The 15,230-nt window shown below is 50.4% G+C and overlaps 1 protein-coding gene across 1 annotated transcript; it reads left to right on the plus strand.

Annotated features, from left to right (window-relative positions):
• Positions 1-543: 543 nt before the first annotated feature.
• Positions 544-15,148, plus strand: LOC6582251 (laminin subunit alpha). The gene is made up of 17 exons (XM_002007918.4): positions 544-1,001; positions 1,201-1,347; positions 3,192-3,816; positions 3,880-4,089; positions 4,154-4,262; positions 4,321-4,622; positions 4,684-4,956; positions 5,011-5,071; positions 5,138-5,926; positions 5,998-6,649; positions 6,716-7,222; positions 7,295-7,628; positions 7,687-7,792; positions 7,853-9,609; positions 9,674-13,040; positions 13,113-13,327; positions 13,396-15,148. Exons 1-17 carry the CDS (start codon positions 768-770, stop codon positions 14,856-14,858), a joined length of 11,151 nt encoding a protein of 3,716 aa, XP_002007954.2. The 5' UTR covers positions 544-767; the 3' UTR covers positions 14,859-15,148.
• The last annotated feature ends 82 nt before the right edge of the window (positions 15,149-15,230 follow it).

Below are 15,230 nucleotides of genomic sequence, written 5' to 3' on the forward strand. Positions count from 1 at the left end.
AAATTTAAGTTATAATTAGACGAAACTTTTATAAATGTACAGACAATTACAATTCCTGTTTTATTATCCAGTCCTTTTAACAACTGTTAAGCTTTTTATTAAATACAAATTTATAGTCTCTAACGGCTCTTCGCTTTCCAACAGCTACGTAAACAAGCTTCTTCAACAAGTGAGCTGTTGTGAGCGGTGTCTCACTCTCCATCTCACTCCCATTCCACACTCATTCCACGCACAGCAAAACGCCGGCCGGCATTTAGCAGCAGAGAGCGCGAGCACAAGGCGAGAGCAGAAAATAACTGGAAGTGCTGAGCGAAATGTAAACGAATAGCGCAAGCACAACAAACGACGTTAAGTGAGTTCGTTATCTCCGCTCTCTCAGCTGTGCGATGAAGTAATAAATGGACCGGGATCATCGACAGCCGACAACCGACAAGCGACAGCCGACAGCCGATCTTCGGGTGAGCCGAGCACTATCGCTGCTTCCGTCAGTTTCCGATGCAGACGTTATTTGTTTGGGGTACCGAGGAAAACTTCTCACTGCATGAACTTCAGTTGCTCGCGACGAGCCATCCAGTGCGGTTGGATGGGCTCTGAAAAGAAAAGTGAATTGTAATCGAAAAAGTGAAAAAGTAAATAAAAAGTGCCAGAAGATAAGAAAGTGGAATACATAACTGTGAACCGGAAGTGAGGCAAGATAAAGGACATTTCTTATTGCTGTGCGCCCGCTTGTGCGTGTGAGCGAAAGAGACAGAGAGTGAGAGCGCAGAATGGGGCTGCGTGCGACCCCAATCAGTGCCATGGGCGTGGCCTTCTGCCTGACCCTGCTTATCGCACTGTGCAATGCTGAGCTAACGCCGCCATATTTCAATCTGGCCACTGGCCGCAAGATACAAGCAACCGCCACATGTGGCGAGGATACAGATGGACCCGAACTCTACTGCAAACTGGTCGGCGCGAATACAGAGAATGATCACATTGATTATTCAGTTATTCAAGGACAGGTAGGATAAATTATACAGAAATATCAATCAGAATATTTCTAAAGAATTTTTTTTTTTTTTGTTTGCTTTCTAACTTTGAGTATACATACAATATTTCTTGTTGAAGATCTTTCGTGCCACATGTGTTGAACATTCAAATTTGAATCTATTTATGGACTGAAGTTTTATATAATAACATGTGTTTTTTTCTGGTTTTTAGGTCTGCGACTATTGTGATCCCAATGTGCCGGAGAAGAATCATCCGCCATCGAATGCAATCGATGGCACCGAGGCCTGGTGGCAGAGTCCGCCCTTGTCCCGTGGCATGAAATTCAACGAAGTCAATTTGACCATCAATTTCGAACAGGTAAACAGCAATCAGAACAAACGCACAACCGTCAAAGAAAGGTGTAGCCAAAAAAAAAAATAAATAAAATAAAAGAGTGCAGCGGGGGAGGAGGGAACCACAGAAAACGAGTCAATGCAACAGCATACATGTGTGTGTGTGACGTTCTCGTATGTGTGCTGGTTCGATCATCTTGAACTGTTCCTAACTCAGACAGCGAACTGGGAGACGTTCGTTCAGACAGGCTCGTAAAATTAGTGAGCGGATTGCTTGAAAAGAAAACAATTTTAATGGGTTTTCATTTCATTTTCGACGTCCACAGCGACGACGACGACGAAGAAGAAGAAGGGAACCCTGATTCTTTCTTTTTTTTTTGTATATTTTTTTTTGGTCAGTTTGAAGCCACAGCGAAAAATCTTGCTGAGCTGTTCAATCGCTGTTGTTGTTTCCCCTTTGGAGTTGGCGGGTTATCAGCTTGTTATGTACCGGACCCCAAGCACACACACACACATATGTATATACATGCTTATATATATAAATTTTTATGTTGGCTTGTCTCAGTTTACATGTTCACTTAGAAACTGCCACACCGAACGTTGACTCTTGTTTAATATTTATTTTTTTCGTAGCGATAAGTAGCTAAAAAAAAAAGGCTTCTTCGTGCTTAGAATTTATACAATTTAGTTCTTGATGCTCTATATGTACTCTCTAACTACTGATAGCACTTGAAAGAATTTTATATAGTCGCAGCCCACGCTTATCATTTAGTATAGTCTGAAATTGTTCCATATAACAACTTTGGGGTCACACTCGGCACTCGACTTATCGCACTTGCAACGGAAACGCTACAGATCATATAGCTGTAGTTACTTATAGCCCCAGTTCCATAGCATATACGTTACAGATGTACATATGTATGTATACATATGCAATTTAAGCTGTTGAGCAATGAAATGAGATCATCTAAAATCTAAAAATGCAAACGCCTGCAACATTCTTTTTAGTACTTTGAATGCATTTGGAGAAAATATTTGTAGATATACGCTGCGAAGAATTATGTAGGTATATATCTCAGATTAAAAATGCTGAAATGCTATTATAATCGCATTTAACTTAAACATACAACTGAAAATGACTTATACCTAAAAGTATTTTATATAACAACATAAACTCATTTCGTCTAGGCCTTATGTACTGCCAAAACTTTGTAAGCATACAAACCAGAGCCACTGTAAACAATCTTTTATTTATATATCTCTCTACATATACCTTCGAACATACATATATGTATGTATGCACATATATTCGTTTGGTTCCTTTTCAATTGACTTCAAATTGAAAAGCAAACGGCAAAAAAATACAAAGTAAACAAACATTTTGTGGACGCAGATAAATTTAGTATACTGGAGAGCATAGAGTTAATTCTCTTCAATGATCTCATGCAAGCTCTGTACGCATACACAAGGAACACACACACACAGCGAGAGAGGTATTGACATATCTACACAGATCTTATGTGTACACGAAGCTAATAAATTTTAATGAATTCGCTTGGCCTTTGGTAATCGTCTAGTGGGGAAAAGATTCTATTGCTCAAAGACTTTTAAGATGAGTTTGAACTTAGCAGATCATTAGTTGGGAATTATTTTAGAATTGGTATTACATATGTGTCTCAATTTATTTTGTAACCATTGGATAGAGAAATAAAGATTATAGCCTAACAGATCTTTGGATTACGAAGAAATATGTCTAATAGCCAGATTTTCTTTAATAAAATGAGATTATTTCAGAAACTAAGACTAGCTGGAAATATATTCCTTCTATCTTTAACACAATTTCCTCATAAATCATATCTTCATCTTTAGGAATTCCATGTCGCCTACTTGTTCATTCGCATGGGCAACTCGCCACGTCCGGGCCTCTGGACTCTGGAGAAGTCGACGGATTATGGCAAGACCTGGACGCCGTGGCAGCACTTCTCCGACACGCCCGCCGATTGTGAGACGTACTTTGGCAAGGACACCTATAAGCCAATAACGCGCGACGACGATGTCATTTGCACCACGGATTATTCGAAAATTGTGCCGCTAGAGAATGGCGAAATACCCGTGATGCTCCTCAATGGACGTCCCTCGGCCACCAACTACTTCAACTCGACCGTGCTGCAGGAGTGGACACGTGCCACCAATGTCCGCATACGTCTCTTGCGTACCAAGAATCTGCTGGGTCACTTGATGTCTGTTGCACGACAAGATCCGACCGTGACACGACGTTACTTCTATTCGATCAAGGACATCTCGATCGGAGGACGCTGCATGTGCAACGGCCATGCCGATACCTGCGATGTCAAGGATCCGCTGAGTCCGGTGCGCATTCTCGCCTGTCGCTGCCAGCACCACACCTGCGGCATTCAGTGCAACCAGTGCTGTCCGGGATTCGAGCAGAAGAAGTGGCGCCAGAACACCAACGCGCGTCCATTCAACTGCGAGCGTGAGTAGCATGTGTGACGCCTCCCATTCGAATATAAATTCATTGCATCTCTTCTTCTGATAGCCTGCAATTGCCATGGCCACAGCAACGAGTGCATCTACGATGAGGAGGTGAATCGCAAGGGTCTCTCCCTGGACATCCATGGCCACTACGATGGCGGCGGCGTCTGCCAGAACTGCCAGCATAACACCGAAGGCACCAACTGCAACAAGTGCAAGCCCAAGTACTATCGCCCCAGGGGCAAGTACTGGAACGAGACGGATGTCTGTAGTCGTAAGTGCATTGAGCTCGGAGTGGAGCTAAATGGGATTCATCAACTCTAATAACTTACTTGCAGCCTGCAACTGCGACTTCTTCTACTCGACGGGTCACTGCGAGGAGGAGACGGGCAAGTGCGAGTGCCGTGCCGCCTTCCAGCCGCCCAACTGTGACTCCTGCTCTTATGGGTGAGCAAAGTGACCTGCCACGTTAAGTGGAGCTAAGCTAACCTGTGACTCCTTCCAGCTACTACGGCTATCCGCAGTGCCGTGAGTGCGAGTGCAATCTGAACGGCACCAATGGCTACAACTGCGAGGCTGTCAACGGCATTTGCCCCTGCAAGACGAACTTCGCGGGCGCCCTGTGCAAGGAGTGCGCTGAATCGTATTACGGCTTCCCCGAGTGCAAGGCCTGCCAGTGCAACAAGCTGGGCTCCATCAACAACGACTGCGATGTCGTCTCCGGCAACTGCACCTGTCTCAGCAACTGGGGCGGCGCGCAGTGCGAACGGTGCAAGGATGGCTACTACAACGAGCCCACATGCTCCTGTAAGTAGATGCATTTCCGGATGAATTCTATTCCCTATATTCATGCCATCTTCTCCGGCAGACTGCGACTGCGATCATGAGGGCACCGAGTCGGAAATCTGCAATAAGGAAACCGGACAGTGTATTTGTCGCGAAGGCTTTGGTGGACCGCGCTGCGATCGCTGCCTGCCCGGATACTTTAACTATCCGTCGTGCCAGCCCTGCAACTGCTCCACCACGGGCAGCTCGGCGATCACGTGCGACAACACCGGCAAGTGCAACTGCCTCATCAACTACTCCGGCAAGCTCTGCAACATGTGCAGCGCCGGCTACTACAATTATCCGGAGTGCTTGCGTAAGTCGATGCATAGAGGGTGCTCACTCGAAAACTAAACCACATCATTTACAGCTTGCAACTGCGACGAACATGGCTCGGAGGGCGTGACCTGCAATGAGGACGGCTGCTTCTGGTATGCCCAATACGGCTGAAAGTAAATATATTATAAATCTCTACTAATCCCCTTTTTCATTTGCAGCAAACCCAACTTTGACGGTCGTCAGTGTGAGCGATGCAAGGAGTCCTTCTACAACTTCCCCGCCTGCGAGGATTGCAACTGCGATCCTGCGGGTGTGATCGATCAGTTTGCTGGCTGTGGGTCGGTGCCCGTGGGTGAGCTGTGCAAGTGCAAGGAGCGAGTGACGGGCAGGATTTGCAATGAGTGCAAGCCGCTTTACTGGAACTTGACCATCACGAATCCGGAGGGCTGTCAGGAGTGCGATTGCTTCATCGACGGCACCGTTTCGGGCCTGGACACCTGTGCGCCCAAGTCGGGCAATTGCCACTGCAAGCCCCACACGATGGGCCGACAGTGCCGCGAATGCAAGGACGGCACCTTCGATCTGGATGGCTCTTCGCTGTTTGGCTGCAAGGATTGCAGCTGTGATGTTGGCGGCTCATGGAAGAGCGAATGCGACAAGATCAGCGGCCAGTGCAAATGCCATCCGCGTGTTACGGGTCGCGCCTGCACCCAACCGCTGACCACTCACTACTTCCCCACGCTGCATCAGTTCCAATATGAGTACGAGGATGGCCATCAGCCGTCGGGCACTCTGGTTCGCTACCAGTCAAACGAAGAGGACTTCCCCGACTTCAGCAGCAAAGGCTACGCCGTGTTCAACGACATACAGAACGAGGTGCGCAATGAGCTGACCGTGGTCAAGTCCTCGGTGTATCGTGTTGTCATACGTTACATGAACCCCAACGAGAAGAACGTTACGGCTAGCATACTTATACAGTCCGAGAACCCACTGGAGGTGGACCAAAAGTGAGTTCGAACTAACTTGAACAACATCGAATCCGTGTTTCTAACATACATATATGTTATAATCCATCCAGTGTCAAGGTTCTGCTGCGACCAACAACCCAACCCGAGTTTGTCACCGTCTCTGGACCCAAAGGCAATAAGCCTTCGGCCGTCGTTCTCGATCCGGGACGTTACAACTTCACCACCAAGGCCAACAAGAATGTGATGCTGGACTATTTTGTGCTCCTGCCAGCTGCCTACTATGAGGCATCCATATTGACCCGTCACATAGCCAATCCCTGTGAGCTGGGCAGCATGGAACTGTGTCGCCATTACAAATACGCCTCCGTCGATGTGTTTGAGCCAGCGTCCAATCCGTTCATCATTGGCCCCAACGATAAACCGACAAACCCCACTGAGGTATACAGCGATCCAGAGCACTTGGAGATCGTCAGCCATGTGGGCGATATACCTGTGCTGAGCAACACCCAGAAGGAGCTCAACTACATTGTGGATGTGCCGCGCAGTGGACGCTACATCTTTGTCATCGACTACATCAGCGAGAGAAACTTTGCAGTGCCGTACGATGTGAACCTCAGGTTGGGCAATGATCCAGACTCTCAATCCTCGGTCTATCTGTATCCTTGCCTTTACTCCACGGTCTGCCGCACGCCCATCAATGACGACGGCCGCGAAAAGGCCTTCTATATCAACAAGGAGGAACTGCAGCCGGTCACCATATTTGTGAGTATTTTTGTTGGCCAGATCGGATCGATAGTTTCTTATAGCTAAACCATTTCAATGCTTCAGGCGGATATCGATGATGTCTATCGCGTGCCCATTATTTCCGTAACGGCCATCCCAGTCGATCAGTGGTCCATTGATTACATAAATCCAAGTCCGGTCTGTGTTATACACAACAAGGCCTGCGCCACCCCCAAGTTCCGCTCAGTGCCCGACTCGAAGAAGATTGAGTTCGAGACGGATCACGAGGATCGCATTGCCACAAACAAACCTCCATATGCCGCCTTCGACGAGCGTGTGAAGCTGGTGCACTTGGACAACCGACAGGAGGGCACAATTGTGATTGAGTCCAAAGTGTCGGAGCCGCACCGTTATGTCATTCTGGTGAAGTACTACCAGCCCAATCATCCCAAGTACCAGGTGCTCTACACACTGACCGCTGGCAAAAATCAATACGATGGCAAGTTCGACATTCAGCATTGCCCATCCAGCTCGGGTTGTCGTGGAGTCATTCGGCCCACTGGCGACAACTGGTGGTTCGATATTGAGGATGACTTCAAGTTTACCCTGACGGTAAGTATGGGCTACAAACTTGTAACTCTACTTCTCTTTTGATTTGATATCATATCATCCTCTTTATAACAGAACTCGCGACCCCAGGGCGTTTGGTTGGATTATTTGGTGGTGGTGCCTGTCGATCAGTATAATGACGATCTCTTAGTTGAGGAGACATTCGACCAGACCAAGGAGTTCATCAAGAGCTGCGGCCAGGATCACTTCCACATCACACACAATGCCAGCCAGTTCTGCCAGAATGCTGTGTTCTCCCTGACTGCGGACTACAACAGCGGCGCATTGCCCTGCAATTGCGACTATGCCGGCTCCACCAGCTTCGAGTGTCATCCGTTTGGTGGACAGTGCCAGTGCCGCAAGAATGTGATTGGACGTCAGTGCACGGCCTGTCGCACAGGCTACTACGGTAAGATTGTTAAGATTGATTCCATGCATTACCTAAGCATCGCTCATCTGTTTTTCAGGCTTCCCCGATTGTAAGCCCTGTGACTGCCCCAGCTCGGCCATGTGTGAGCCAAACACCGGTGAATGCATGTGCCCACCAAATGTGATTGGCGTGCTGTGTGACAAGTAAGTGCATCGATGCTATGATTGTATTTGTATTAAACTAAGGGAACTATGACATTGCAGGTGCGCGGAGAATACCTATGGCTTCCACCAGGTGATTGGCTGCGAGAGCTGCAGCTGCAACTACATGGGCATTGCGAATGGCAACCAGCAGTGCGACATGTTCAACGGCTCCTGTGAGTGCCGCGAGAACATCGTTGGACGCGCCTGCGACAGCTGTGCCAATGGCTATTACGAGTTCCCGCGCTGCAGCCAGTGCAGCTGCCATACGCCGGGCACGGAGCTGGAGGTGTGCGACAAGATCGACGGCAGCTGCTTCTGCAAGAAGAATGTGGTCGGACGCGACTGTGATCAGTGCGTGGACGGCACGTACAATCTGCAGGCGAGCAATCCCGATGGCTGCACCACCTGCTTCTGCTTTGGCAAGACCTCGCGCTGCACCAGCGCCTATCTGCGCGTCTACAACGTCAGCCTGATGAGCCAGAGAACGATCAACTCGGTCGACTTCAGCAAAAATAGCGTCGAGTTCGAGATATGGGATGTGTCCCAGGAGGAGCTTGTGCTCAACGAGACCACACTGCAGGCGGACTTCTCCTACAGGGATCCGGGCGATCAGCGCATTGCCTACTTCGGCGTCCTGGACTATCTGCTCAATCAGAACAGCCATATATCGGCATATGGTGGCGATCTGGCCTATACACTGTACTTCACATCGGGCTTTGTGGGCAAGGCCATTGTGGCGCCGGATGTGATTTTGCTCAGCAAGGATCATGTGCTTGTGCACCAGAGCTACGAGCAGCCGAGCAGCAATTTGCCCTTCAAGAATCGTTTGCAAATGGTGGAGACGAATTTCCAGACGCTGACTGGGAAGTCTGTCAACCGCGCCGACTTCATGATGGCCTTGCGTGATCTCCGAATGATCTTCATACGCGCTAACTACTGGGAGCAAACCCTGAATACGCAGCTCTCCGATGTCTATCTGACGCTGGCCGACGAGGATGCCGACGGCACGGGCGAATATCAATTCCTGGCCGTGGAGCACTGCCAGTGCCCTCCCGGCTATATGGGACACTCGTGCGAGGACTGCGCCCCGGGCTATCATCGTGTGGAGAACGGGCCATATGGCGGCTACTGCGTGCCCTGCGAGTGCAACGGCCATGCCGATACCTGCGACTGTGCCACTGGTGTCTGCAAGGACTGCCAGCACTCGACGCGTGGCGACCACTGCGAGCAGTGTCTGCCTGGATATTATGGCAATGCCACCAATGGGTCGCCGCACGACTGCATGATCTGCGCCTGTCCACTGCCCTTCGACTCGAACAACTTTGCCTCAGGATGCGAGATCTCGGAGTCGGGCGAGGAGATCCACTGCGAATGCCTGCCCGGGTACACGGGTGCACGCTGTGAGAGCTGTGCCAATGGCTTCTATGGCTCGCCCGAGACGCCGGGTGATGTGTGCAAGCCCTGCGAATGCTCCGGCAATATAAATCCGAATGAGCCAGGCTCCTGCGACACTCGCACAGGCGAATGTCTGCGTTGTCTGAACAATACCTCCGGCATGGCCTGTAACCTGTGCGCACCTGGCTTCTATGGCGATGCAGTGCAGCTGAAGAACTGCCAGAGCTGCGACTGCGACGAGCTGGGCACTCTGGAGTGTGATCCCTTCGTGGGCAAGTGCAAGTGCCACGATAATGTCATTGGCGAACGCTGCGATCGCTGCAAACCAGATCACTATGGCTTCGATTCCGGCATTGGTTGTCGCGCCTGCGACTGCGGAGCTGCATCCAACTCGACCCAGTGCAACGAACATACGGGACACTGTAAGTACTTGCCTCCATCATATCCAATATCCAGATCTCCTCTAATCTTTCTTTATCATTTCAGGCCTGTGCAAACCTGGTGTAACGGGTCGTCAGTGCGATCGCTGCACCCTGGATCACTGGAAATACGAGAAGGATGGCTGCACGCCATGCAACTGCAATCAGGGCTATTCGCGTTCCGGCACCGGCTGCAACCCGCAGACGGGTCAGTGCGTCTGCCTGCCTGGCGTGATTGGAGATCGCTGTGAGGCATGCCCGAATCGCTGGGTGCTCACTGAGGATGGCTGCATGGAGTGCAACAACTGTCATCATGCACTCCTCGATCTGACCGATAAGATGCGCTATCAGATCGACGGCGTCCTCCAGGACTTTGAAAGCGTCAGCATGGCCTTCTTTACCAGCCAAAAGCTGAACTACTATGACGATCTGGCGGATGAGCTGGCACCCAAGGTGCAGGCCCTGGACCCAACCACCGTGAACTTGTCGCCATCACAAAAGCTAATCAGCGATCTGGAGGCGGACACCAAAGTCTATGCCAAGCAGGTCAATCAAACGCTTGACAATGCCGTGGACATTCGTCTCAGATCTGGCGTTTTGCTAAGCAACGTCTCCGCCGTGCATGAGGAGGCACTGGGCACCGTGGAACAAGCCAGGGATGCCATTGACGCGGTCGAGGCTCTGTCGGAGAATCTTGAGGCAACGGAGGGCACCAAAATGGATGCCGCCCTAGAGCAGGCTCAAGACCTACTCAACCAAATCAATGCCACCACCATCGAGGTGCAGACCAATGAGCTGGTGCTGGAGAAAGCGCGCCAGCTGTACGACGAGGTGGATAATTTAGTGGATCCGATCAAGAAGCAAAACAAAAGTCTGATCGAATTGAAGAATTCAATAGGCGAATTCAGCGACAATCTGGAGGATCTATTAAATTGGAGCGAGCAGTCGCAGAGTCAGTCTGCCGACGTGGAGCGCCTGAATGTACTGAACAAGCAGGCGTATGACAATTCCAAGTTCGACACGGTCTCCGAGCAGGAGCGAGAGGCAGAGAAGAATATCAATGAAGCGGAGAACTATCTGAAAAATGGGGACTTCACGCTCACACACATTGACAAGAAACTGGACGATCTGCGCACAGCACTGAAGCAGCTGAAGGCGGTCAATATGGACGTGGATAACTATCTGCCGGAACGCGATTCCCAGTACATTGAGGCCGACGAACTGACACAGCAGGCCGAGGAGCGGGCAGCCGACTTGACTTTGAGAGCCAAGGACCTGGCCGCCCAATACTTCGATATGACCTCCAGCTCGGAGCCGGCCATGCAGGCGGCTACCGCTTATTCAAATATTGTGGAGGCTGTGCAGTCGGCTGAGGCATTGGCACAGGATGCCAAAAACGCCGCAAGCGATGCCACTCAGAAGACCGATGGCATTGAGGAGCGTGCCGGAGAAGCAGATATCAAGTCGATGGAGCTGTTGCAGAAGGCGCGTCAAGCATTGCTTAAGGTGCAGGATGATCTGGAGCCGCGTCTCAATGCCTCGGCTGGCAAGGTGCAGCAAATCTCGCAGTTGAATGACGCCACCAATGACCAGCTGAAGGAGATCAATATACTGATCGAGAAATTGCCAGCTGAAACGCAACGGGATCTGTGGAAGAGCTCGAATAGCAATGCCAGCGATGCTCTGGAAATCTTGGAGAACGTGCTGAAAATTCTGGAGCCGGTTAGTGCCCAAACACCCAAAGAGCTGGAAAAGGCACAGAACATTAGTCGCGATGTAGACATAACCAACAAGGACATCTCGCAGGCGAACAATCAATTGGACAACGTAGAGAAGCACCTACCCAAGCTGGGCGAGCTTGTCGACGAGATCGGCGCCGAGCAGCAGCAGGTGACTGAACGCAGCCAGAAGCTCGGCAAGGACATTGAGCAGCTGAAGCGTCAAATCGAAACCGCCAGACGCATCGCCAACAACATTAAGGTGGGCGTACACTTTACGAACAACACCGTGCTGGAGCTGAAGACACCCGAGAAGGTACCACTGCTAGCCACCAAGACCAACCTGTCGATGGCATTCAGAACTAATGAACCGAATGGCTTCCTCCTGTATTTGGGCAACGACAACAAGACCAGCCATAAGAACAATGACTTTGTGGCCCTGGAGATCCTCAATGGGTATCCGATCATGACCATTGACCTGGGCAACGGACCGGAGCGAATCACCAGCGATAAGTACGTGGCCGATGGCAATTGGTATCTGGCCATATTCGATCGTGTGGGCTCTAATGCCAAGCTCACCATACGGGAGCAGCTGAAGAATAAAGACATCAAGGATCACACCAAATCCGCCTTTTTGGTTGGCTCCAACAATGTGCTGCATGTGGATCGGAACAGTCGACTATTTGTCGGCGGCTATCCCGGTCCCTCCGACTTCATTGCACCCGATGACATCAACTTCAGCTCCTTCAATGGCGACATCGAGGATCTGCGCATAGGCGATGAGAACGTCGGCCTCTGGAACTTTGTCTATGGCGAGGAGAATAAGCAGGGCGCCAAGGAACGTGACGTGCTGCTCGAAGAACAAATGCCGGTCACGGGTCTGCGCTTCAAGGGCAACGGATTTGTCCAGCTGAAGGCGTCACAGTTCAACTTCAAGATCCGCTCGAGCATTCAGTTCCGTTTCAAGGCCGCCAAGGATTCCGGCAACGGTCTTCTGTTCTTCTATGGCCGTGGCTCGCACTACATGTCCATCGAGCTGGTCAATGGGGCAATCTTCTTCCGCTTCAAGCTGGGCGACAGCTTGGTATCCTCGGGCAGCCAGCAGCACTACAATGACAACCAATGGCATCGCGTGGTGGCCGAGCGAGAGGGTCGCCATGGACTGCTCAAGGTGGACGATGTGCTGATATTCCACGAGCAGGCGCCCGCCGGCGGCAAGGAAGATATGCCCAATCTGAAGCGCATGTACTTCGGCGGCTATCCGGGTCCTCGCAACTTTTCGGAAATTGTCGAACAGAACTTCGACGGTTGCATCGATGACGTCAGCATTGCTGGCCAGAAAGTGGATCTGACACAGTATATAAATGGCACAGGCGTGGCCGAGGGCTGCCCCGACAAGTTCTCCACGACGCTATCGTATCCACCCTATGAGTATGGCTTCCTGCGCATCGGAAACATCTCGTCCAACAACAATTTCGATGTGGTGCTGCGCTTCAAGACCCGACAGCCCGATGGCGTGCTCTTCTATGCCGCCAACTACGATCAGAGCTCCACCATTGCCCTCACCCTGGATCGCGGCTATCTCACGCTGCGCAGCATGGGCAGCGAGGTGGTCATCAACAGCCAGCAGTATGACGATGGCGAGGATCACTCGGTGACCGTACACCACGATGCCGATCAGCTTCGACTCTCCGTGGATGACACCCGAGATGAACGGTAAGCGAATATTTGTTTATATATGTAGATAATCGTAGAGCTAAGCTTCATTTACGAATTAATCTTTGACAGACTGGGCTTGCCCGCACCTCTGGAGATAAGTGGCGGCGATATATTCTTTGGTGGACTGCCAGATAATTATGTACCGCCCAAGGGTGTCATATCCACGTTGGCCTACTTCGTGGGCTGCATCAGTGACGTCACCGTCAACGGGGAGATTATCAACTTTGCGGACAGCGTGGAGAAGAAGAATGGCAACATCAATGGCTGTCCAGAGCATATACTAGGTAAGCGAGTCAGGTGACTTCCCTTGCCCCACTTTGTTCTCATCTCTCGGTAAATCTTTCTTTTTCAGCGTACGAGCCAAGCTTGTTGCCCACCTACTATCCAAGTGGCACCAATGAACTGGAGCCGCCGTCAGAGCCTAGAAAACCACATAAGCCTGATAATGTGGACATGTTTATGATTCCGCCAACTGAAAGTTCCACAACAACAACAACAACGTCGACTACGACAAGCACAACCACCACAACAACTACAACAACAACGACCACCACACCGTTGCCCATAGTGGAGCCACTCCCACCATTGGGTCCGCCCACCACTGCTAAGCCAATTGGCAAACTGCGTCCGCCACCCATCCTCAACCAGCCCAGCGATCCCAGCTGCAAACTGCCCGTCAATCCCAATTATGATGTAGACTTCGTGCAAGCGGGCTATCGGTTCTACTCGCTCAAGGATCAGCGTCTGGAATTCCAAACACTACCCGTCAAGCTGCGCAAGCATTACGATATCAGCTTGTCCATACGAACCAGCTATCCCAATGGCCTGCTCTTCTATGCAGCTGGCCAGGAGACGGATGACTTCATAGCGGTCTACATGTCGGATGGCCGTGTGTACCACCAGGTGAGCGTTGGCGCCACCGTCTCAGCGAAGATCTCCAGCGAGGAGGATCTGTTGGATGGCAATTGGCATACAGTAGAGTTTGTGCGAACCAATCGCAAGATTAGCCTCAGCATAGATGGCGTGGAGCAGGCGGGCTCGGTGGAGCTGAACAATGAACGCGCCACCACACCGCCAATCCTGTCGGTGACATTCCCCGTCTATGTGGGCGGCATTACCAAATACCTGGAATCGAATCTCAAACTTCAAACTGGCTTTGGAGGCAACAGCACATCATATTACAACGGCTGCATCCGGGACATCAAGTTCAATGGCCTGGGCCTGGAGACGGAGCCGATTGTGCACCAGGTGGTGCCTTGCTCCGAGGAAGTGGAGCTCGGATACTACTTCCATCAGCCCACTGGCTATGTGAAGCTCTTTGAGCGCTTCATTGTGGGCACCGATGTCAGCATCAACTTTGACTTCCGACCACGAGATCCGAATGGCTTGCTGTTCTCAGTGCATGGCAAGAATTCGTACATGATCCTGGAGCTGGTCAACAATTCGCTCTTCTTCACCGTGAAGTCCGATGCCAAGAACACAATTGTCACCAACTACACGCTGCCGGACGGTGCCAGCTTCTGTGACGGCAAATGGCGCAACGTGCAGGCCATCAAATCCAAATTTGTGATCACCATTGCCGTGGACTATATCAGCTCCAAGCCGGGCGTGGGCAGTGACGGCTCGGCTTTCACTAAGACGAATCGTCCATTGTTCATGGGCGGTCATCATGCGTTCGCTAAGGCGCCGGGCATCAAGACCCGAAAGACCTACAACGGTTGCATCAAGAACGTCCAAGTCAACAAGAAGGATGTGACCATAACGCCCAATCTGGTCTTTGGCGACATCTGGCAAGGTGTTTGCCCACAGAACTAAGCCCCCGTACAACGACACTCGACTTGATCAAGGATACCCGATATGATTTACTAATGGATGTCAAGTTAGCCAACATGGAGAGATGACAACCTCTGGAATTCTGAAATGGACTACGAACGAACAAACCAAACGAACAAGATCGACGAGCTGCCAAATAATCTGGAAGTTCCACGAGTCACGGACTTACAGTATAGCCGAACGTCGTACATATTAGTTTATATAAGTAAAATCTTGTGCCAATCCGTAATATCCATATATTGTTTAATATTTTCGTCATTCTGATAATTTTGTAATTTGCCTTCAATAAATAAACATTTTTTTATCAATTCAATATTAATTTTCATAGAATTTCATTCCATATATGTGAAGAAA

Source organism: Drosophila mojavensis, unplaced genomic scaffold (assembly GCF_018153725.1).
Source record: "Drosophila mojavensis isolate 15081-1352.22 unplaced genomic scaffold, ASM1815372v1 contig_74, whole genome shotgun sequence".
Taxonomy (NCBI): Eukaryota; Metazoa; Arthropoda; class Insecta; order Diptera; family Drosophilidae; genus Drosophila; species Drosophila mojavensis.